The sequence below is a fragment of the Opisthocomus hoazin genome, chromosome 27 (genome assembly GCF_030867145.1).
Source record: "Opisthocomus hoazin isolate bOpiHoa1 chromosome 27, bOpiHoa1.hap1, whole genome shotgun sequence".
Lineage (NCBI taxonomy): Eukaryota > Metazoa > Chordata > Aves > Opisthocomiformes > Opisthocomidae > Opisthocomus > Opisthocomus hoazin.
The window spans coordinates 9,171,040-9,196,443 of record NC_134440.1 but is presented as its reverse complement, the minus strand read 5'-3'; the positions used below and the strand labels follow the sequence as shown (position 1 = coordinate 9,196,443).

The 25,404-nt window shown below is 49.5% G+C and overlaps 1 protein-coding gene across 2 annotated transcripts in view; it reads right to left on the bottom strand.

The window, feature by feature from the left end:
• RANBP3 (RAN binding protein 3) overlaps positions 1 to 2,032 on the bottom strand; it is a 56,680-nt gene extending 54,648 nt beyond the window's left edge. For both annotated transcript variants that reach the window (XM_075444384.1, XM_075444385.1), the window contains exon 1: positions 1,952 to 2,032. In XM_075444384.1, coding sequence (XP_075300499.1) covers positions 1,952 to 1,973 — 22 coding nt within the window. In that variant the 5' untranslated portion in view covers positions 1,974 to 2,032. The remainder of the gene's footprint in view (positions 1 to 1,951) is intronic.
• Between the last annotated feature and the right edge of the window lie 23,372 nt (positions 2,033 to 25,404).

Here is a 25,404-nt window from a genome sequence, read left to right as displayed (position 1 = left end):
AGATTGATGTGTTTAAGAATGAGGAGAAAACAATCCAAGTCACCTGAGAACATCATTGCCATGTCAGAGTCAACAAACAAGGCAAGTAGCAAGACTATGGAATCCACTGACTTTCTGCAGAAGGATGCCAATTCCAGAAAGTACGTGTATTTGCACTGGTATACAAAGAACAGACACCTCAAAAATGGAACTGGAAGAAAGCAAGCTAGAACCAGCCAATGATAACAGAATGAGCAGAAGAATCAATGGTTCAGAAGCACCCTGATCTTGCTTAATCTTAAGAAAGACTGTATCACATTTGTATTGCAAGCAGAAACAGAACAGCAAAGGATGAAGATGACAACTCGGGAAGGAGATGCGAGCACAAGAGATTAGCAGGTAAGGGAAGTCACTGGAGTCAGGAAAGGGTTTGAAGAGAAAAGAGAGAAAAAGGAAGATCAAACAAGAAAGTAAGGAGGGCACCACACTTCCCCACCCCAGACAGTCTACATGATTCCACAGAAATATAGAGGTAGGGGTAGAAACCTAACCCTAGAGAAGTTGGCATCAGTCGATGTAATAAGTAACTTGGAATTCACCATTGTGCTTAACATTTCCCACTAGAAGGGGGAGCTAAAGTGAGGGGCTTGCACGATTTATGATAGCCGTTCCCAAACTTCTTGTTCTAAAACACCACAATAAACCACCAAAATTTACTATAAGGTCATTATAATGACAGCATGTAAATACTGTCATTAAGTTTATCGCAAACAGTAATTGTGTATTTGACTATTTAGTACCACTGACTCTTTACTACCATTCTTGAGACTACTTATCATGCCTCTTTGGGCACTGACAGCTCATCTCGAGTTCGGGAGCCAAGAGCCGAAGACAGGCTGCATCACAGGATTCGTCAAATAACTTCAGTGTAATTATGTGGTTAGCTGCTTGTAGACTTCATCTTCAAAAGCTACACCTACAATAGATATTTGCTTCCTGCTGTTTAGCGTTAATATCAGAACCATAATTGCCTCTGGTACAGAGTTCAAATGTAAGAAACAACCTTGAAAGAAGGGGCCTCACACTTTCTTTCATTCACCTCCTTCCGGGCATTTCCCCCCGTCCTTCATTAGCTGGGAAGAACGATGAGAAACAGAGACAGCCGGGGCAAGCTTGGTTTTGCAGAGACTCTGAGGGAAGCTGGCCATTCTCAGAGGCAAGCTGTCGATGCCCACCCTCAGTTAATCAACATCCGACACACCTCGGAGCAGAACACCCCAGCCCTATGGCAGCACAGCCCGTGCTTTCCTAACCTTCTTCAGCGAAAAATGAAACCACTGTTTCTTTACTTCAGAGATTTTCAGCTGAAAAAGCGATACATCTTCTTATACCTCACCCAGTTTTACACAGCCGGCTCTACTACTCCCTCGGCTAGAGGGAGGACTGGCGCTAGCGGGAATTACGGATTTACAACAGTCCCGAAGTTGCAAACAATGACCCCAAAAGGCACCGGGACAGGGAGGACACGAGGCGGCCGAGGACTGCCCGGGGGAGGAGCGCCGCTCTCCCGGCCGGGCTCCAACAGCGGAGGAGCTCCCCGGGTACCACGGACGGGCCCGCCCCGGCCGCCGCCGCGCCGCCAGCCCGGCCCCACCGCCCGGCGGGAAGGCAGCGGCCGGCCCCGACCCCCGCGGCAGCGCGGACACCCGCCCGGCGCCGGCCCCGCAGGGCTGAGCGGGGCCGGCGGGGAGCGCGGCGGCCCGGCCGGGCGCTCCCTTTGTCCGGCCGCTCGCCTCAGCGGGGCCGGGGCACGGAGAGGCCGCGGGGCGGGGGCGCTCCCGAGGGCGGGCCCGCGCCCGGGCGCACCTCCGCGGGCGTTTCGCAGGGCCAGGCCCGGGCCGGGACTGCGGCGAGGCAGGGCCGGTGGCGGGCCGGTGGCCGGCACCGCTGCGCACCGCGAGCGCCCGCCTACCTTCGTTCGCTAGGTCCGCCATTTTACTTCCTCAATCACGCCCACAATGCACCGCGCAGCCGGACGGCTGCCACTTCCAGGGGGCCCCGCCGGGCGGCGCATGCGCCCATTTACGGCCGCTCCGTGGCGGCACCGCGCATGCGCGGATGGCTCCTCTGGGCCGCCGCGGGGCGCGGTTGCGCGCATGCGCGGGAGCTGCGCGGGCTGCCGGGAGGCGCGGCGGCGGAGCGGGCGGGGCCGGGCGGGGGCGGTGGAGGGGGCGGGACCGGGAGGTGGCGGCGGGGACTTCCCTTCCCGGGCGTCTCCCAGTGCTGCCTCCGACTCTGCAGCGCGGCTCGGCTGAGTCCGAGGACTCCGCAGTGCCGGCTGGGTCGGGCCTGAGCGGGGCAGCCGGGCCGCGGGCTCCCTGTGGTGACGGGTTACAGGGACCCCCCGGAGCCCGGTTGCTGTCTACGGCCCGCTCCCCGCGCAGGCCCCGCACCTGCGGTTGTCGGACTGGGGCCTCTGACAGCGGCTGCCTGTGGATCTTTCTGTTCCCTGCTTGGCCCTGCCCGCTGCTCTGCCTCCGTAGCCTGCCGTGGCTGCAGGACCCAGAAGTTAAACAGATCCTGGATTCCCATTTACTGCTTTCCTTGCTGCCTCACAGTTCAGAGTCCCATGGGATTTACTGGACAATGATTCTCCATGCAGCTAACTACTCTGTGACTGGATAAAGTTTGACCATAGATCTCTCCTAGGCTTTTCTCCAGACCGAAGAATTCAAACCCTTTCCATTGTGGAAGGCTGCTGCTCCATCCCAAAGATCAGCAATTGCCGTTCTCTATGACTTGTAACTCTGCCTGCTCAGAAACTGCACGCGCTGCTCGAAATGTAGGTGCACCAAGGCTTTACCTGGCCACCAAACGATGCTGTGTAGTGTATACAGTGTAGTGCGTAACCACACTCATGCTCTCATCATTCTCTTGATGCTGCTGCATATTTTGTTGGCTTCTCTGGTCAGCAGATGAAGCTCCCCTGATGGCATTGACTGGGTTTCTACCCCCTAGAAAGGGAGCCAACAGCAGCGAGCTCAGAGGTAGACACCAAGAGAGACATGATTATCCCTGGTGATTGCTTCAAGGTGGTGGCCTAGCGTAAGAACGGCATGCCCAGTGCACAAGCGCTTGAGTGCAGCCCTCACAAGCTATCCCACTAGCGCAGAGCAGAATCTGAGGGCCAGGCTCCTGATCCCTCTTGCAAGTAAACCGTCTGGTTTAGCTGCTAGGAGAATTTTCCATCAGGAATACAACAGCAGGAAGAATAAATGAATGGCACTAATTTAGAAAAAATACAGGATACCTATGTTTAAATCAATGTCCATTGTAAATATTTGGTGGAACTTTTCTGTAGATAAGCAATATTGTTGGAGTAGTATAATTACTAGTGCAAGCTGCATTATCTGTTGAAATAGCAACATAGTGGGCACGAGAAATCCAGGTGGTTTCTAAAGGGTGTTAGGGACAAATTCTTACCACACTTGCTGGACGGGCCATCCAGCTCAGCTGGCCGCCCTCCTAGATCTGGTGCTCCAGACCAGGGAAGGACTGTTTGGGGGTGTGAGAATCAATGGCAGTGTTGGCTGTAGCAACCGTGAAAGTGTGGCATTCAGGTTCCTGAGGGGAGTGAGAAAGGCAAACAGCAGATTACTGACCCTTCGAGAGAGTTGACTTTGGGTTATTCAGAAATAGGCGAGGTGAGATTCTGCGGGAGGCAGCTCTGAAAGACAAAGGAGCTCAAGAGAGCTGGCAGCTCGTTAAGGACATCTTCCTTCAAGCAGAAGAGCAGTCTGTCCCAGCAACCAGGGAAATAAGTAGATGTGTCAGGAGACAAACTCGGCTAAACAGAGAACTGGTCAATGAACAAAAGAATACGTAGACAGGAGGCGGAAGCGAGGAAAGATGGCTAAAGAGGAATATAGAAATACTGCCTCAGCATGCAGGGGTGGTGTTAGGAAAGCCAAAGCTCAGCTAGAGCTGAAACTGGCAGGGGACATCAAATGCTGTCTTTGTCTCACTTGCCACCGAGGAGGTCTCCCAGGCCTCTGTGCTTAGAGACAGGGTTCAGACAGGCAGGATCACGCTAAGAATCTCTTGAGAACTCTCAGCCCACACAAGTCCATGGGACCAATGGGCTGTGTTGGAGGGGGCTGAAAGCTGGCTGATGTCCCCAAGCAAACATACTCCATCATCTTCCAAAGGTCGTGGAGATCAGGGAAGGCCACGTCCGCATTCAGGAGGGCACTTCAAGCAACAGAAGACTCTCTTTAACCTCTCACTCAGTAGGCTACTGAAGCAGAAGAAAAATACCATTAAGACTGTTGTTTTTCACCCTCGATGGGTCCTGCCATCCTTCCCTGGCTTAAACTTGTCACTATTCAACGTGCTACAGGATCCTGAGCAAGTCATCCCCGGGGGCTCTGAGGGCAGGGCTCTCGCCCTGGTATCCACAGATAGGTAGAGGACACATAGCAAGGCTTCAGAAACGTGAGAGTTAGGCCTGAGCAGGAGCTGAGAATGGGAAAGAGATTTTGAAAATTATTGTTTGTCTAGAAAAAGCCGCAGATCCTCAAGGCTGTTGAACTCATTGACTTCCATGCGGATTAAACATCTGAATTCTGGAGAGGATCCAAGACTTAAAATAAAAGGGACACGACAGAGAAAATCATTCAAGAAAATTAAGAATAATTAATATTAATTAATTATTCTGTGTTTGGTGCAAAGTCTGACTACAAAGTATTTGAATGCAAAGCCTGATGCATAATGCCTGTAAGGAGGCTGAAGATGGAGGCTGGGCAGTTAACTCTTGGTGAGCACCGTTGCATCTGCTCCCTGAAGAGGAAGAAGCTTTGAAAGAACTGGGCTGCCGTTACTCTCTGTCAAACATCCTATTCACAGGGCAGCTGTGAAGAGCTGAGCAGTCTTAATGCCCTCTTCATGTAAAATTTTGAGTGGTGGTCTTGTACACAGGAACAGGATTTTCATCATGATGAGTAAAGCCACAGCTGCACTCAGAGACTAAATACAACTTTCGACAACTAACAACAGCCAAGAAAACACCCAGCACGCACCCAAGAGAATAGGAGGTCCGAGATCTCAGTTCATCTACCCAACAGTGCAGGTACTGGAATCCGAGGGTGGGCAGAGCAGAAAGCAAGGAGACAGTAGCTGGCAGACAAGCCGTTAGTTCAGGTCTTGGAATACCTGTGGTCGCAGTGAGACGAGAGAACACCAACACTGCTAAATCAGAATTAGCCCCCAGCAATGCTGCTGAAACTCTGGTCATTAGGCTGCAGCACTTTTTAGTTGATCCCAGTTGACTTAAAGCTGATTTTATCATCTCCTCTGATCATAGCCTTAGACTTTGCACAGCTTTGTAAGATTTTTTTGTTTCACGCATGTCCACTGGCAGCTCCCAGGGCTAGGCACGAGTGCTGGCAGCTCTGCGGTGTCCAAATGGCAGCCTGAGTGTATGTGTGGCTGTAGACCTTGTCTGTGCCTCTTCCCTGGAGAACTGGATCACATTTGGTGCAGGCAACAGGCAGATAATTTAGTTGGAAACATTAGGATGCCTCAAATCACACGAGAACCATATTTTTCAGGGATACACAGTGTGGCTGACTTAGCTCCAGTTTTTATGGAATGAAGTTCCTGTCCCAAAGCAGCCATGTCCTACAAACTGAGCCAAACACTAATACTGAAAAGGTGTGAGAGTAATTACCCATTATGTGAGTATCTAAAAAACAATAATTACATTTTGAATTTAAGCCCTTGTTCTGGTACAGATACCCATTACAGAAAATTTCGCTGGAGAGCATTAAAGCCTGTTAAACCTATAAGAAACTGTGAACATGCTTTTATCATGGAAATGTTGGGCAGCTTTAATTATAGGAATTACTGTGCTGTCCTTCTCTAATAAATACGTGGTGCTAGCGTAGTGAGTGGTGTGACCTAGTTAAGGGAAGTGATTTAGCAAGAAGGTACCTCAGAAAGTTACCCTCGCTAGACCTTAAGAGCCAGCAGGTCACAGCGTGTTCTCTATTCATGTTCTAATTAGAGCCCATACTTCTCCAGCATCATTAGCATAAGAGAGGAAAATTAACAGTTTTATCCTAACAGAGTTTGAAGGCTAGATTCTGGTTTAATTTACCTTCAAGTAAGTCAATAATAATCCCAGGGTAAATGTGATTCTGGCACTTTAGTATTTCCATAAAAAGTAAACTCCACCCACACCAACTTTACAGTTCTTGTGACTTTTAGAAATTAATTACAAGAGTTTTCTGTACCCTGTGAGCTTGTCAACTTGCTGATATAACTAGAATCTATTTTGGGTGCATGCCATTAAGATACTATAAATGCCATACTTTCTGATTAGTACTATTGTTAGGTCAGCATTTCTAAAGGGACATGGCCTAAAAGTCACTATGACTTTGACAAATTAAATATTTTTCCATGGCTGAGCTCTCAAAAAAAAAAAAAAAACCAAACCAACCCACCCTGTTTGAAGTCTTTCTACTTCTGAGACTTTGGAATTCGGATGAGCTCAGACCCTGAAGGATTTACACAGTGTTGTGTTTCATGGTATGACAGCAATAAAATCACTTGGCATTTTGATCCATAGCTGGAAGCTTTCATCAGCAGGAAGAGAAGCAGAGGCTCTAGAGTGAAGACAGCACCACAGGTAGTCGTGATGCCATTTCCAACTCTACCGCTCTACCAGTGCCCTGGACAAGAAGGTTCACACCGTGTTGGTCAGTAGCTATACCACCTTGTCTGCTCAGTAACCATACCACCCTGTCTGCTCGATCGATACACCACCTTGTCTGCTCAGTCGATATACCACCTTGTCTACTGTTGGTGGTGGACCTGGCTCGAGCCAAAAGTTGTACCAGAGGCGTTCAGAGGTCCCTTCTACCAGCACCTCTATGATTTTCAGTGATACAGTGACCATTATTAACTGGGAAGTATATCCAGGACTCTGTGTAAGTCAGGTTCTGCTAGAACTGATCCAGCTGAAAACCTATTTTTTTTAACTTGTCTCTGCACTGGTGGGGTTATTTCTCAGAGGACTGATTATGGCACAAGAGAGCTGTCAGGGACAAGCAGCTTCAGGAAGGTTAGGGCTTCCTTTTCAACAGCAGCGTGTGTTTATGCCAAACTCAGTTGACCAATGTCACAGGCTTTCTCAGCTTCCAGACCATTACTATGGGTCTTCTAGACCCACTTCAGAATGATGTTTTGTTAGAATCCTGATCCCACTTGTGATGGCTGAGACCTCCTGTGGCGTCATGACCCTCAGCCAGAAGCTGCTGTGTTAATGACATTGGGTTGTTGAACAGCTACCAAGCCACAGATTTACAAACATTTTCTTGCTGGAAATTACAACAAAGACACATTTGTTGGCCTGATTTCAAGGCACCTGCAGCTGTGAAGACAGTGGAAACTAACAGTTGTGCATAAGCTGTTGTGAGGGTCTTTAACAACATGGCAGTGATGTTGGTTACCACCATTAGTATTTTCAGAGGTTCTGACTCAGCAGGTGATTTCTCATGAAACATTTATTTCCCATTTAGAGAGGACTGAGCTGTAGATTTTTCCTGGAGGAAGGAAAGCCACTGATCTTTCTCCAGCTGTGAGGAAAGAGGTCATCTTCCAACAGTGTTGATGAAGCCCATGTGAGGAGCCAACCTCAGCCTACACCTTGTCTTTTCTCTAGCATCTGGTGTCGTTTCAGAAGGCTTTCAGGCTGTTATTAAATTCAGCTCCTTGTAATATCCTCGTCTGCAAGGATTCACAATGATTTTGGTGGGAAAATCTGCAAGGGAAAATACTTGCTGCGATGAAAGGATCAATAGGTCCTGTCAGTGGATCGAGTCACGAGTGAAGCTCCTCACATGCTCAACACACTGCAGAACTGAACCTGGCTTATAAAAATCAGGGAATATTATGGGGCTTACTCAGCATTTCCAGGAACTGTATGCAAGTTCAGCTGCAGACCCTGTAACAGCATGGGCCAATGCACTGCTGACGTGAAGGGGAATGTTTTTGTGTTAATCGCTTTGCATGTAACAAACAGCCAGCTGAGTGAATCTCTAGAATTTAGATGGCTTCCTGCTGGCACACAGCCCTGCTCATCTGGGCATCGCTTATGGGTCAGCTCAGAAGAGCAACTTGGTCTCCAGTAGCCCTGTCCTGCGGCTGTGGTGCGATGCCAGCACCCACAGGATGAGGGACTAGGATAACGCGACGGAGGCTTCCCAGGCCCTCAGAGCAGAGGGCCAGGTGCTGCTTGCTCTGAGGGGCCAAAGGGTTGTGCCAAAATGCAGGACCTGTGGACACAGTCCTAAAAATGCTGTGGTGGGCATCACTGAATCTGCATCCCTGGGAAAAGCTGATGTTTGGCTCAAGTTGCATGAGGGGAGGTTTAGATTAGATAGTAGGAAAAATTTCTTCACTGAAAGAGTGGTCAGGCATTGGACCAGGCTGCCCAAGGCGGTGGTGGAGTCGCCATCCCTGGAGGGGTTCAAAAAACGTGTAGACGTGGCACTTCAGGACATGGTTCAGCAGGCATGGTGGTGTTGGGGTGATGGTTGGACTTGATGATCTTGGAGGTCTTTTCCCACTTTAAGCATTCTGTGATTGTATGTTTTCTCCCAGAGGAAGCAAGCTAGGTTGCTCCAAGTTGTGGCTCACTTCCAGGGAAATGCATTGTGCAAAGGCAACTAAGCCCACTCACAAACACAAAGAAATGCTTTAGAAGGGTTCATAGTCTGTAGATCACGTTTCTAGTTCACCTGAAACGTGAATGCTGCTCCCGAGCTTTGACCCTCCAGGCGCACTGGTCCAGGACTCGAATCAATGCACTGGTGGTCCTCATAGCTCTGCCTGGGTTCTACATGATGATGGAGCCTGAGAGTGTGAGCAAGGCTTTCAGTAGTTAGGGCTATCAGGGGCTGAACGAAAAGGCTTAGAAATCTCACCCACCTCCCTGCATTGCTGGCAGTTTTGGCCCGTGTTTGGGACAACCTAAGAGCTGAAGTGCAAACAGCATTTCCTCTGCAGCCAGCGCAGTGGGCAAGCAAAAATGGAGCTGTACACCCATTCTCTGATGGGACTGGAGAGCATTTTTTTTAGGACTTTGTTTTTTTGAAGTGCTTTCCCAAGGTGGTGGAGCGGTACTGTCACACAGACCAGTGAGGTGGTAAATCTCCTTCCATGGAGAGTTTCAAATTTGACTGCACCAAATTCAACTGAGTAACCTGATCTACCTTTAAAGCCAGCCTTGTTTCAAGCAGCAAATTAAAGTAAAAAATGCCCTGCCCTACCTATACCTTTATGTGATTCTGTGATATATTTGATCTCTCTCATTCTTAAAAGACTATCTGAAATGAGCTGTGCAGGTGGAAGGGGAAGAGGACATGGACAGTTCTAACTGCAAGTGCCTGTCCATCTGAATAGGATCAACGTGCGTAAACATGCAAGACCACATTTGTGGTGTTTGATCCTAGAGTTCACTCCCAAAGGTGCATGCACACAGCCCCAGCCTCCAGAGACCAGCAGCTGATTTCTGCTGGAGCATTCTTCCTTCTGAACATAACCACTAGATGGGGAAGCAAGCACTTGATTTTTCACAGTTTCTTACTCAAAAATTTCATTTCCTTGGTTTTGGCTATGCTCATACAATTCATTGTGTTCTTGCCTCGCTGTTTAGCATCTCTAAGTGGCTACTTGCTCTGGTACCCTCTGCTGTAGCGCCAGACCACGGGATTTCAGCCCATCGGAGTTTAGAGGTGCTGCACTAGACCACAAAAGAAAGACCGTAAGTCTGGAGGCATACAGTGCACAGGTTTAAGGCTGCAAAGGCTGTCTAGCAGAATGGTGACTCTTCCAGGGAAATGATTTAATAGACGAGTTTGCAGATATACCTGCAAACAATTAATACCTTTGCTCTCTTCTGTCTTCTTTACTTCCATGATGTTTCTAAGTTTCTCTAGCTGTCTGGAACATTTTTGCCTGTAACAGAAGCAGTCGAGGCTTGTCTGGGCTTCAAAGCCTAGCACTGAAAAAATATCATCAAAAGCAATTGGGAAAAATAGAAATACAGACTGTGGACATTCAAAACTGTAGTGTGTATTGAGGAGGAAATAAAAGCTTTGGGAAGTGGTGCCAATGTGTCTCACAATCAGTGTCTGTCCCTAAGGATGTCGCTAGTTGGGGTCATCAGCCACTATGACTTCTGCCATGACAATTTTGTGAGGAGGCAGCTAGAACGCTTGCTTGGGAAATAACCGATTATGTGAATTCTGATTTTTATTCTAAATGGCATCTTCCTAGACTTGAGATGTCAGAGAAAAACCTGAGGCAAGCAGAGCATGAGGCACACAGACAAAGGCATCTGGCTAAGGACCTCTCCAGAGATGCCCTGCGTGTCCAGCCCTGGCTGCTGAGCCTTTGGTGCCCTGGCCATGCTGAGCAGGGCACTGTACCTTTGTGAGCCAGGGCACTGTACCTAGGTTAACCACCAGCTACAGCAACCCTGGCCCCTCTCAAGACCCCTCCTGGGCAGCTGCAAGGCAGCACAGGCTTCCTGTGTGTTTCTACCTTCCCAGCATTAACCCAAACACGCTCCTCCCTGGTTAACAGCCCTGTGCATTCGAGCTCCTGGGAGGCATGAGGCATGGACACAGCACCTTTCTGCTCAGCCACAGCTGAGCGGCTGGGCACACGCTGGCACACCGCACAGCATCTAGGGCCAGGGCACTGGAGATGCTGAGGTCAGGGCGTGGGGGAAGATCCCAAGGTACTGGGATAGCAGCGCGCCTGCCCTCAAATCCATGTTCTTTATGGCCACAGGGCATGTGCAGAGGGGTCAGACAACTAGTCAGAAGACTTTCTCAACTGTGGTCCTGTCACCACTTACGCCAGCGCATCATACCTCCAGGAAGAGGAGACATCACACTGGAGAAGCTGTGGGGAAACATCAGCATGCCAGAGCTGTACAGGAAAGGGATATGGTCAATAGTGATATAGATTCCTGCAGTGACACAAGACGAGCAACAAACTCCTACCTCACTGACAAGTTGGATCTCCATCTCCCTGCCCCTAAAACTTTACCTTGGGGCAGTCAGGGGAATAGCAAGCAACATACTGCCTGGGATAATGGAGGCACCTTGCATTGGCCAGGGTGGATGATGCCAAATATTCCCGGCCAATACGCACCCTGCTTCCCTGGACTGGGCAGTGAAAACTTAAGAAACCAGTGATGCTGCATTCGCCGCCGCTGCCAGCAAACAGCCCCATGCAGGGAGCTGAACTGGACGCCCCTCTGCCACCTGCCCAGGTGAGGCCGGAGGCATAGGGGTCAATGCAGAGAGGTCCTGTGCATCAAATAGCCCCTCAGCTCTGCCAAAGCTTTCTGAAAGGCTTTGAAAGATGGAATAGGCTTCCCCAGAGGATGGCAGGGTCAGACCCCAGCAGCTGCTTGCACCTGAGTCCAAGCACAGCTTTTTGCAGTCCTGTCTGGGACCCAGAGCGAGGAGAATGTTTGTAACGACAGAGGCTGACTCTGCCCTTATCCCAGAAGCTCAGTAAAGATCACGGTTACCCACGTTATTAAAGTGACACGCTTTACTTGTCAGTGCCCACGGCTGCAGCACTCCTTCCTCCCGAAGCCACACGTGGGGATGGGCGTCACTTCCCATGCTGGAGACGAACTCTCTCACCCGTTTATCGGAGCCTGTTTTCTTCTGCCTCACGTCTGCTGGTGCCATCCGGGATTAGAGGAAGGTCAGGCACCCTTGTTCCAAGCTAGGCACTAGCACGCAGATTCGCACTGACGAAGGGCCAGGGTGGACGACACAAGTTTTCAGTTGTGAGGTTTATGTGGAGAAGGCAACTGTTTCTGTATAACAAAAAGAGTCTCCTGAAAGATGAAAACATGGATTTTGATATAAACAAACCCAGAGAACACACTTCTGCTGATCATTTTTAACAAAAAACTTTCAGAACTTTTAAAGTTCGGTATAAACACGACCAAAATGTACTATCAGCCTCCTATTTCAGTTTTGCAAAACAACCTTACGTTGAGTTTCACAGCAATACTCTGCACAAATCCAGTATCAGTCTCAAGTGGAAAATCAAGTGTGTAAGACGCAGGGCAATGGTGGACCTTGCCTAGGCACTGTTCTCTGCAGAGCATCATTGCTGGCTGCCTTATACCTCGCTGGCCTGAAATAATTAGGGGTGCAAAGCTGCTGAATAACTGAGCCATCCCTTCCTTGGTAACAGTATGACCCTGATGGAGGTAGGAGGGCTGCAAAGGATGTGGCTGGAACGAAGGCAGGCTATGAAAACTGCAGAGTAACTGGCAGGTTGCCTCATCGGCTTTCACCCAGCGGAGGTCAGGTCTGTGGAAACTGGTTCCTGCAAATTAACTGAGAAGCAATTAAGATTGGTGATCTCCCACCGCCTCTCTAGAGTTACAACAAATTCATTCCACCTCCTCTTCACATCCTTCTTTTTCTTGGTGCCTCTGTGATACAAAGTGTAGCAAAAGTCAGACAAATTAGTGCATAATGGACACAAAAAAAAAATCCCAGCTTTCTTTTCTTGTCCTGCTGAGAGTACTGCAGGAGATTTGGAGAATTAGCACATTCCTGGGTCTTACTCGTTTATTACAGGATGGTCACTGTGGTCTGTAAGAGGCAGTACTGCAAAACAAAGTATGTGAAGGAGATCTGAAAGGCTGCCAGTAAGCAAACTAAAGAAAGCTTTCTAATCACCACTCCTAAGAGGCTTGGCTTTGAGCACTGCAGCCCCGTTTGCATGCCGCACGCTCCAGAAACGATGTGGAGCAACTGGAGAGTCCAGAGAAAGCAAGAGCTGGAAAACATCGCCCATGAGGAAAGACAGAAGAATTTTGAATTGTCCAATCAAACTGGGATGGTCTCAGTGGCCTCCCCAGTAGCAAGCCCCCAGTGTACAGATCTGTGATTGCATTTCTTCATCTGTGCTTGCTGAGTGTTGCTGAATCAGTGCGGTGTCCTGCAGGCATCTGCCAGCCTTGCCTCAAGTTTCTGTGCTACCTCTTCTTTAGCACATAGCAGGTACACAAACTGGATTGGAGCCCACAAGGGACACCCAGAGCATTCACCAGCTGGGGCAGCCTGTTAGGTTGATTACAACCCTAAAACATGGGTTTCATCCTTACTGAAATGGAGCAGAGACCTGAATCCAGATCTTCTGCAGCTCTTGTGAATGCATTCATCGCAGAGCGAGTGGGCACTTCCAAACTTCACTTTGTAAGAGGCAGATTTATAGCTGCCTATGAACAAAAGAGTAAGATATTTATTATTTTGGCAGGAAAAACAATGAAAAATCATTTATCTATAATCTCTTTCTCAAAGGCATATTACAGTAAAGGTGATTTCTGTATTGAAACAGTGCTGGCATCTTAGACTGTTCTTGCATTTTTCTGAGGTGCCCGTTCACTGTAGATGTAGAAATGATCATCCTCACGCAAGGAGAAGAGAAACATTTGCTGGAAAGCATTGATGCGTGCAGCACCCTGTGGTACTGTGTGTGGGATTCTGTGCTGCGGCTGCTGGCTGCAGAGCCCACGTTCACACTACTGTGCAGGACACTTGGCTGGAGGTCAGATGTCTGTCTGTCTGTCTGTCTGCACTGATGATCCGCTGAGCAGCAAGACCTTTCCAAAAGGATCCCACCATAGCCTTCAGTGAAATCCGTGTGGTGCCAAGGTAGCCTGAGCTAAGGGAAGTGGTCAATCTCTTGAAAGAAAGATAAGCAACACCCTCATACATTGGCACAGGGTACATATGTGCACCAGACAGTGTAGCATCACCTAAGTGGTCCGGGAGTGCGTTCCCATCAAGGCAGTGCATCTGCAGGGTGACACACAGCACCATGCGAGAGCACCCACGCGCTGAGCAGCTCTGCAGCTGGATCCGCCTGGGCCCGCAGACAGGCAGCAAGCATGGCATTGGCGCGGTCCCCGTGCTGCACGTCACAACTGTCGCGTTCAGGGCTTGGGACGGAGCTCACCTGGCCTTTCCCAGGGGCCCCAGTGCATGATTATGTGCTCTGAGAAGGTCCTCCTGCGTTTTGACTTTGCGAATGGTTCATTATTAATAGCAGACAGCATTATTCTCAGTTGCAGTCAATTTTTTCCCTAGGGGAATGCTCTGTCTCCCTCAGCTCTCAGCATTGCAAGACCTGACTTCAGGCCTCCTTGCTCCTTTCTTCCTCTCCCCTCCAGCAGCTCCTGCTGCCATCAGCTGCCAATGCCCAACATCTCTCAGCAGCAAGTGAACGGGGGCTGAGCCGTGCCAGCCGCCTGCTCTCGCTGTGCCACTCTCTGTGCACAGTGCTCAGCCAGCAGATAGCCGTGCCGCACCGCAGCTCGTCCCGGGCTCCCAGCCTGGCCCCACGCTGGAGAGGGGCCAGCAGAAGTCACAGGCACGGGAAGGAACAAGGAGCAAGCCATGGATGTGATGCTTGTGGCTAACTGCTCCTCTCCAGAGGATTGCTTTCCATCTTCACAAATCTGGTGCCTGGCTTTGCTCTGCGGTTGGGAGTTTGCAGATGCTGTTGTTCAACCTGAGCGGGCAGAGGTTGGTTCCAGAGCAAACCTGGGCTCCCGCCTCCCTCCAGAGACCTCCGCAGGCTTTACTCCAGGTCTACAGTGGGAAGGTATGGTGAGAGCCCTGTAAAGGTAACACTCAGATGGCTGCTGAATTTTGCATGAAGACTTTGTTATTCATACAAGAGGTGTCAAATGTGGGCAGGACTCCCGATCCGGGGAAGCATCAAAGGTGATAAGGGACATGCAAAGACCAGGAAATACTTTCTTATTTCTGTTTTCAGAGATTTTGTGCCATTTCCCATCATCACAGGAATAGGTGGTGAGGATGTGGGATATCTCTAATATAATTTGTTCTTACAAAGTTTATGCAAATCCAGGTTTTGTGAACAGAAGCTCACACACTTCTGACCTTCAGCGGTGCGTTTGGGCTTCATGGAAGTGAAGGCAGGATACTGACTGTGTCACTTCACTCAGTCCAGTCTTTCACAATTTTTACTGTGGCTGTGCAAGATACGCGTTCTAGTCAGAACTCTGGAAGTAATTTTTGTGCTAGATCCCTGAAAATGTTGGTTAGGCTGAGCAAGTGTCACTGCTTTAAATTTCAGTCCCTCTTTTGATACGGCTTTTCAGATTAGCTGACCTGGAAAGTGCTAACAGACCTCCCCCATCAACTCTTTTTTGAGGCAATGTTTTAAACATGTGGATGAAACTTATATATGCATCTAAAAACCGTTCTAAGGGGAAGCATACCATGGAATTGAAGCCTAAATAAGCTTGCTACTGAGTACCTAAGTAAAATCTTTCAGAGAGCGCTTGTTGCCAGCACCTTGCTCCCCTTCCTGTAAGCGCCAAGAGCACGTTATTGCTGCAGGGGGGACATTCGGTCCCTTGGATAACTGTGGAGCTGCTTGCTCTGCGTTTCCTTGTGCCTCCCATCACCAGAAGCAGCGGGTGCCCTGTGGCCGTTAGCAAGCGAGGCACTCCATGGTTTAGGACTTTTACAGGAAAAAGTCTGAATAACGTTTATTTCTTGATTTGCTGCTGAAATCCAAAGGCTTCTCTATTATTTCATTGCATAGTACTGCAAGGAAACCAGCAATAGTACATTCAAAGCATGGAGCATAGTTTCCAGGATTTACAGCTGTCTAACTCCCATGGGATTTATTCCCATTGGTTAGCACTGCGTCTACGCTGGTGACCTGAGTGACATTGTAGCATGAGGCTTTCTGCCCGGGCACTTGCAGGCTTTTCTCACCTCCTAACAGGGCGTGAAACAAACCTACAGCGAGCACAGCTGCAAATTCAGAAGGTAAGAGCGTGTGCATGGGTAGGAGTGTGCCAAGAGGGGGGAAAAATGTGCACAAATAAGGCAGAGAGAGAGAGATGGGAGCTGGGAATGAGATGAACGCTTTCAGATCCTCAGCCAGCCGGGATTCCTTCAGTACTGGAAGGCTGGCATTTGTCAGCATGACTGTGTCATTCATGGGTTGATAGGCTTTAAGTAAGAAGAGACTGTTGTAGGTTGTTTGACCAATTTTACATGAGTTAGCAAGTTTGGAGTTAATCTGGGGTGAGGAGAGGATGTCTAGAGCTGATCCCTTCGCAGAGGTGCACACAGTGAAAGCATTGGAGGAGATGGTTTCTTGTGCTCAGCTTGGCCAGAGCTGGAGGGAAGGTCAGTTCTGCCTGCAGCCCTGTTCTGGAGCCTCAGCCTTCATGTCACTCTGTATTGACTGTCAGCAGTGCTAAAAAAAAAAATATTATAACGCAGAGCAATTGAGGCAGAACGCTGTTCCAGAGCTTATCGCAGTGCTAAACAAGGGCTGAGCAGATAATGCAGGTATCCTGGCAAATGTGTCACGATTCACGGGAGCAAAGCAGAGCAGCAGCCCGACGAGCAGATAAACACACCACCAGCAAGGTTTGCTTCCCGAGCGCTTCGGCATGGTCTGCTGCGATGAAGAGGAGTGGAATTTTCCAGCTGGTTAGTCAGACTGCGTGTGCCATGCTCCCGGCTCCCCACCGTGCCTGCTTGTGGGTACCCGTTTAGCTGCAGGCTATGAACTGTGAGATTTCTCAGGGGCTTCTCCTAGGTCAGGAACAATCACTGGAAAAGTAGATCAGAGAGCTCACAGAGGAGGTGGCCTGATAAGCTGGGAACGTGCCTTCCCTTTGGCTCAGTTTCTGTAATGAGCTGTGAGACATTTTGCGTTGCCTCTGTTGACAGCGTGCAGCCAGCACCGCTCCAGGCTTCTCCATGCAAGGGCTTGGGCCCCGCGTGCCAGCCTGAGCTCAGCCTGGCACCCACAGGCACATGGGCCATTGTTCACCCATCGGCTTTGTCATCCATCGTCGGGGACGGGGAGAAATCTCCCTGTCAGGGAGCTTGGCGAGGACCCTGGGTTAGCAGAGAAGGGATCCCGTGCGGTGTGACTGCCCTTACACAGCTCTGCTGCGTGCTGGCTGGCGACAGCCGGCTCAGAGCACCCTCCATATGCACGGAGATCTTCCGAATCACAGCGCAGTGTGGTGTGTGCACGCTGCCTGGGTGGCCACGGAGACCCAGGCACCAAAGCCGTGCAGTCCTGGTGGGTGGAGGGTGCCCAGCAGAGCCTTCTGCAGCATGGAATGGGGAAAAACTCTCCCTGTGACACCAGTTCTGCAGAAGCCTTTGAAGGGAAGGCCATGCTTTCCCCTGAAATACTTCAAAATGATCGAAATTGTAACAGGAGAGGAAAAGCTTATGAAGCTCAACCTATTCAGCTGTTAATGTGAAAGCTGGTTTATTGACTTCATGCTGCATTAATATACTTACACCTATAAAAGAGTGATCTGGCAGAGATCTTGCTCACTGGGCAAGATCCAAAGATAGGCAGATAGCTAAATACAACTTTGATATAAGATGCCATTCTCTGCCTGCGAAGGCAGATAGATGAGGAGATGCATTTGATACCACCTGGAGTCCTTAAGAGCAGATTCTGTATCTTTCTGATACAGCTTCCAGGAGGTGCTCCACATTTGGGAAGATGTGAAGGTTCCTGCTGGATCTGGGAATCTCTGAGTTCTCCACTTGGTGGTCTTACGGCAGGCTCTACCCCAAGGTGAACAGATGTTTTGTCAAAATTAGGAACCTAAGAAACATGACAGAAGGGTGTCATAAAAAGAGTGAAATAAAGTCTCTCAAGAAGAAAGAGGTAGGGCGTTCTTTCCCTAGAGAGAACTTGAGAGAATGAAAGACAAAGTCCATCAGAAGTGGCTAAAAGCAGCTGGTTTTAGGGGATTCTGCAATTCAGTGAAGGAAAGCCAAGGGTGTAGGCTTCCTCTAGAGTGCTGCTTTCTCTGAAATCCTGTAGTTTTGAATTCTTCTCCTTCCAGAAAGCCAGTGAATAACTGGATGGACTCCCAATGGAAAGCAAATTGCAAAATCAGACAGCAGAAGTCAACACAACACTTGGGTCTGTAGTCTAAGGTCTCACTTGGGAGGAGAAGAGGAGGAACCACATGAATCTACGCTGAGGGTAGTGATGACTGGAGGGGGCATCTAGAAGGAACTTGGAGGTGCTGCTGTCCCAGTGACTGCTGCAGGATCATCCACCTGGACTAAGCTTTTCATATGTCAGATGTCATTTGTGTTTTAGCCACTGAGACTGCGTCTGCAGGTGCTGTGTGCGTGAGTGTTTGCACATCCACATTGATTAAGCTACAGCCTCTTGGTGTGTCAATGTCAGTCTTACCATTAGCATTAGTAAGTTCAGCTCAGCCCCTCTGCAGCAGCAGCTGACTGCTTCTTCCTTCTTATCATGCAGAATTTCCAGGGTCAGGTAGACCCAGGCTTATATAATTTGCCTGAAATTGTGGTGAATTCATCACCACCAGCACAGAGTAATGCAGGTTCAGAAATTTTTCTAAATTGTATATTCTACTTAAAAGAAAATTAATTAACACAGGGCTATTCTTGTCCTGAAAAAGGAGGTCAGACTAGACGATGGCAATTGGTCCCTTTTGTCCTTGTAATTCATATACACACATACAGTGTTGGGAGCTGTTGGAGAAGAGCACAATGCCAATGGTAATACCATGTGGAGAATGCCAAAGAAAATAGGCCAAGTTAAATTTGGACAAATATATCATCAGAGCAGCAGAAGTAAAGCATTTCCATCCTGTTTTCCCAGCTCAGAGAAGGCAGATTTAGCCTGCAGTAGTATCAGACCAAGCTACTTGAAACCACAGTAAGGCTTTTCGACTTTCTCCAGTTAGCAGAACTCACTAACACAGGATGCCCAAAAGACAGTCATATGCTGTTGTTGGAAAGCCAAGCAAGCCATTCCCCTGAAGTAATTAATTGCCAGTTCAGACATTTCAGGTTATTGATATGGAGCAGGGTGGATATGAAGGTGCTGTGTATCGCGTTGTCTCATCCACAGAAACAAACCACACTCGGAACAAATGAGAATTGTGTCCACTAGTGTTCAGAGGACTGCTGCTGCTGCCAAGAAATGTTGTTTACTATTTTTGTATTGCTTGGCTACATAAAAATGGCAGTCAAACGATACGGTATACTCTACACGCAGCTCTGCAGCCTCCTCTCAACACAGCTGCTCTTTCAGTTTTGGCCTTCCTGCTGCCATGGCTGTCCCATGGGGTGCCACCAGCCTACCCTGAATATTCAGTTCCCCCCCCATGGCTTCCCAGGGACCTGCTAACAGCACTCAAACCAGAGACTGTTCCAGAGTGAGTGCTTCCAACCTGATAACCTGTTTCCTGGGAGCGCAGCTCTTACTCTGGAATTGGGTGGGATTCCCTTCTCCCCAACCACTCTTGGTTGCCCCGTCGTTACCCAGCTGTGGCGGCAGGGAGGCTGGGGAGCTGGGGAAGAGCACAGGAAGGAGCTGCTGGGGAGAGAACAGAGCAGAGCAAGGGTAAAGTGAGAAAAACTCTGTAAAGATGAATACCCCCAGAGAAGACCCTGGACTGCGGAAGAAACTGTGTCAGATTTGAGCCTTGCTGTTTGAAAAGCATCACTCAGAAGAAATGCAGTGAGATCAAACAAGGCAGGAGATGAAGGGATAGGAACAGATCACATTTATTTCACTCTATCATGGGCTTTCAGCTAACCTGCCAGTCTGAATTGCCTCTTGCTGGGCGGACAGCAGTTTTCAGAAATAAGGGTGTGGAGAAAGAGAGAGGGAAAGGCCCAGCCATCGTATCTACCCTGGCTTCTCCATCCCCAGGGCAGCTGTGCCAACGCACATCCGTCCTGTGCTGTATTGAACACCTTCTCCACAGCAGGAAATATTCTCATTGAATGATGTTGCATGTGAGAGTTTCAATAAGAAATAATGTCTTTGCCAAGAAGGCCAATGGTATCTGTGCATTCAGAGGAGTGTGGCCAGCAGGTCAGGGAGGTTCTCCTTCTCCTCTACACTGTCCTGGTGAGGCCCCATCTGCAGTGCTGTGTCCAGTGCTGGGCTCCCCAGTTCAAGAAAGATGAGGAGCTACTGGAGAGAGTCCAGTGCAGGGCTACGAGGATGAGGAGGGGACTGGAGCATCTCTGCTACGAGGAGAGGCTGAGGGTGGTGGGCTTGTTCAGCCTGGAGAAGAGAAGGCTGAGAGGGGACCTTAGAAATGCCTCTAAATATCTGCAGGGTGGGGGTCAGGAGGACGGGGCCAGACTCTGTTCAGTGGTGCCCAGTGACAGGACAAGGGGCAACGGGCACAAACTGAAGCACAAGAAGTTCCATCTGAACACGAGGGTGACGGAGCCCTGGCCCAGGCTGCCCAGGGAGGCTGTGGAGTCTCCTTCTCTGGAGATATTCAAACCCTGCCTGGACGTGGTCCTGTGAGGCGTGCTGTGGGTGACCCTGCTTTGACAGAGGGTTGGGCTGGGGGATCCCCAGAGGGCCCGGCCAAGCCCGGCCATCGTGGGATTCTGTCATTCTGTGTGAGGACAGTCCCTGGGAGTGATGCCGTCCCTCATTCTGGCAGGATGTGTTTTGTAGTACTTCAAATGGTGTATGAAGATGGGCCCTGAGAAACGCTCCTACCTGCTGTGAATTCACTTGTGAGGCTGCAGTGCACATCTGTTCCTAGAGCAACCAGAGCAGTTGGGCACATCTGGAATTCAGCTGTCAAAACTTATGACTGTAACAGGACTGCCTAGTGCAAGAGGAAATATTCCATATTATTTGTAAAGAGCTGGTTAACAGCTAAAATGCCAGTGAGCATAGAAGAGACAGCTGTGGTACTTTGCTTTTTATGACAGATCTACTGCAGAAGCAGAAAGTGATTTTCCAGCTGTCTTAACAAAGAATGCAAACTCTGTGCCAATACACAAGCAGGCAGCCAGTGGCTGTCAGCATCCATGCTGAAACTCTGCTGCACCCAGAGACTGCAACAGTGAGCAGGGAGAGAGCTGCGAAACCGGGGAGCACGAGAGCTGGGGCAGCTGTGCCGTACACAGCACAGCCGCGCACAGACGCAGGCGGCAAGCGGTGGTGGGAAGGAAGGATAGATGCAGTCTGCTCACGGAAGAAAAGAACGGAAAAAGCAGTGCCACATGGGCATTAGAGCTGTCTGTATGCTGCACAAACCCTGGAAGAAAGCTGCATTCCAAAGTAATGCGCAAAAAATAAAGTAGGGTAGAGTTAAATGTACAAATACAATAAAGCAAGACAAAAAAAGGTCTTTAGGAAGAACTTGTTTGTGGCACAAAACCTGAATCAAGCTTCTTTCAGATACCTTGGGTGGAACAACTGCTGGGCAGTTTGTAGTGCCAGCAGGAAAGCGTGGGGCTGGAAGGAAGAATCAGAGATGGATTAGGTAGGGAAGAAAAACGAAGTGACTTCTTGCACCTATTGTTGTGCCAGGGGAAGCTGGGTGAGTTTCCACCAGGCAATCTTTTTGGGAGGGAGCAGCGGATTCATTCTCCAGTGGAAGCGTCAGCAAAGTTTGTTAAACAGCTTGGCAAAACGGTGTGATGAAGACTTCAGGCATCACCAGAGCAACCACCGTAGGCATCTGCAGTCCTCACTGGCTGAGCCTGCATGGCGATATACAGAGATTTCTGAAAAAAATGGTACAGAGCAAATCAGCCAAACTGCCAAAGCAGAACTCCCCCTAGAACTGCGCAGCACAAGTTCCCTGTGCGCCTGGGAGAAGCAGGGAGCACGAGCTGGGATTCAAAATAGCTGAAACATCCCAATCACACACACTCGCAGCAGGACCAAGGAGAAAATGAGGGCACTTTTGAACGACAGAAACTTCAGCAGCTCACAAAAGTTTGTCTCACTCATCGGTTGAAACTACCCAGTCAAAAATTCGGGGTAATAATTTTTGTCATCGGATGTACTGTTTTTTAACTATCACTTCCTCTGTTTCATGGAAATTCTAACCAAAATGTCCTGGCAGGTGCTGTTGGTGAGAACTGCATCTGTGCCCTTCCTCCTTTAGCCCCCCTGGCCCTGCTCTCCCTGGCCTTTGCTCTCCCTCCGGGCTGCATCCAGGGGGATGCGCCGTAGGCGCTGGGCTCCAGGAGCACGCTGCAGAGCACCAGGAGAGCTGCCGTCTGTCCAGCGAGGCAGAAGAATGAGCAGGAGAGGCACTCACATGCAGAAATATTACAGCTCAGGTGGGAGGAGAGTTACATCAGTCTGATCCAAACCAAAACATTTCTTTACCCTTCTCAATTTCCCTGAACTTCTTGTGTTGCAAGAGTTGAAATTTTGACTTTTTGTTCCAAAATAGGGCAAAAATAAATGTTGAAATATTGGCATTTCCCATAGGAAGGAAATTCCATTATTTGAGCAGCTCAGTGAAACACAAAGGAGATTCATTTGCAGAAGCTCTGCTAACTTGGAATGAAGGTCAGAGCTGCATAATTGGACTCTGCTCCCCAGGCCAAGCCAGCAGTGCAGGATACAAAATTAATCCCAACCCTCAAATTAAGGTTACTGTAACAAGGAGAACAAGACCACAGGATTGCAAAATCCAGGGAAGGAAGGGCTGAAGGATTGCTTAACTTACAAGAAAATCACATCCTTCCCCACGACAATTAGCAGCTGGGAATATCCCTGTGGCTTTCTGCACTCCAGCAGAACACGTCCCCGTTCCTGAGCCACGCTGAGGTGAGGATGGCTCGCGGACGTCCTCCCAGCCAGCTGCACGCTCAGGTGAAGGGCTGCGCACACGGACACCTGCCATGCGTTACAGCTGCTCCTTGATGGGGTTTTTGCAGCAGCTTGGACCAACGGAGCCCTTTCCAAAGGCTCCAGCAACCAGTGCTTACTGGCAGACGGGGACTCCGGGGGACGGTGGACACAGCACCCGCCTGGGTTTTTCTAACCCACCCCTGCAGTCTCAGTGCCTCATCCAGGTGGTGTGACGCAAACTGAATTTGCCGTAACTGCAGGCTAGCAGAGATTCACATGTGGGTTTCGTCCTTATTATTACATTATGAATCACCACTTAGCCCATCCTTAGGTGTTTTGCTTTTTAGAGATCCAATAGATAATCTATGTCTTTCTTAAAAAAAACAAAGAGATGAGAAAGAAGTTGTTGTTGTTCTACTGGACCTGCAAACCTCTCTTTTAGACACAAACCCTCTGCAAAAATCTGTCCGAAGGGTCCTTTGCCCTTCGCCTTTCCTTGTTTTGGACTGAGGTCCTTCCACGTTAGGCAGAGGTACAGACTGAGGGCGTGTCTAGAGAGGGAATGGGTGCAAACCAAACTGCCCCGTAGCAGTTTTAGTCTGCTTGTGAGATTAGCATAAATCATTTTGAAAGTTTCTTTGTGAAGAAAATCACCAGGGAGCTGATCTGGGAAAGCTGTTCCAGGCTGTTTCCCAACAAGCCCTTCCTTTATCTTCAAACAGTGGTGCAAGGACAGCGTCAGAAGACCCTTTATAAGGTGACAAAGTGACATGAGGTGCAGTTGTCGTGTCTTTTCTCATTGCATCTCACCAGGGTGACATTGTGAGCTTCCTTTTTACCCGTTGTTGATAACTTACAGTATCACGTGGCGTCTGTGTGACGTGGATGATCGAGTGTGCCTGGCACTCGTGGGAGGAGGAGAGACGTGGCGGGGTCAGCTCACCATGGAGGTTGTTCCCCAAGGATTGCACCACCCTGGAAAGACTCTGCCTGGGCATCAGGCACCTCCATCCTGAGGGAGCAGAGCTCTTCACCTCCTCCATAGCTTCAGACTGCAGCTCTGTGTCCTATTTAATAACTCAAAAGTGTCTGGAAATTGCTACAGGTGCAAGTCAAAATCAGATATGGAAAAAGTTGCTGAAGGAGAAGGTTTAAGGCATTCGTCACTGTGAGTTTAGGGCTAAAAAGGCCTACAGGCATTAACGTGAGGATTAAAAGCTGGGCAGGAATTAGTACAGATTCTAGGAGCCAAGCTGAACTTCAGGCATAGGAAGTGGAAAAGGACAATTATTCACTGTTTGCCAACCATTTCTCCCTGAGGTAGATTGAGGGAGAAATGCACAGCGGTTGAGAGGTGGCCAAGTGCGCGGCAGCTCTGCCCCTCTCTGGGTAGTGTCAGAAATGCACTGGTCCAGGCAAAGAGCACGTGTTGGTGGAGGTCACCCGAGCCTCCAGCAGACAGCTAACAGCGGGGTCAGGTACCCTGCTGTAAGAAAACCTCCTGGCGAAGTCACTGAGAGGAGCAGGGGCACCAGGAATAAGAAATGTCCTTTCCCCGGGACAGCCCTGCTGGCAGCCGACGTTGTGGACCCAGCAGAAGGAGTGAAGGACATCGGCCATGATCCACCTCCATTGCCCTCTGCGGCTGGACTGGCTCTCTGCAGGAGTGCTTTGGGTGTGTGGTGCAACAGAGCACTGGAGTCTGTTCCCCAAAACCAGAGACATTAATTTTGGACTAAAATTGGCTTCTTGTGTAGCCCATTCCAATACATATTTTACTGGAAAAGTGACTGTAACTGTGGAGGGTTTCCAGTCCCCAGCTGACACTGCCATAACTTGAGACCTGCCTGTTCAGGAGGAAGATTAGTGCTATTTTCTGCATTTACATGTGAGCAACTGAGTCGCGTGAAGACCAAGCAATATGTCGGGTGCAGACAGTGTGTCCTTGTCTCCTGCTGTAGCAGTGGCCGGTGTCCGTGCTGATTTGGCAGATGGAGCAAGTTGAAACAAGGGAGAATGACAGAAGACCCCAGGCTCGAAATGGCCCGTCCAGCAAAGTCCCAGCTAATCACCACCCTGATTTACATCTGGACTTGATGATCTTAAAGGCCTTTTCCAACCTAGACGACTCTATGATTCTATGATTAATGTCTGTAAAAAGCCAGCTGGTGTTGGGAGCTGCTCTCTGTAACCTGGGCTGAAGAGGTCTTGCTCTGCCCTTCCCACAGGGCCTGATGGGGACACAGCGCTTGGGCTATGGCCATTCCTGACACTTTGGCTTTGGCCTACCCCTTGCTGGATGAGTTCAAACTCCGTGGCACATTCTGGCTGCAGACACAGCGCATCGCTATGGGTGTGCTGAAGCTGGAGCACGCAGCAAAGCCCCTGCACTGGTCCCACCTGAGTGACGGAGAAGGCTGCTGTCAGGAAGCAACCGATATGTCTCCTGTGAGTTATGTATCTGGTAGGAATAGAAATAGAGGTGCTGCTGTAACCTTGGTGCTGGAGCTTGGGTTTTGGACATAATTTTTCACTCTGCCCCATTCAGAGGCACATGGTGCTCACACCTGCAACCTGACTTGTGCTTCTGGCATAGTGCTTTGATGGGAGTTTGGAAATGCGGGACTTCAAAGAAACCGCAGCAGGAGTCAGTATTTAAGAGCCCAG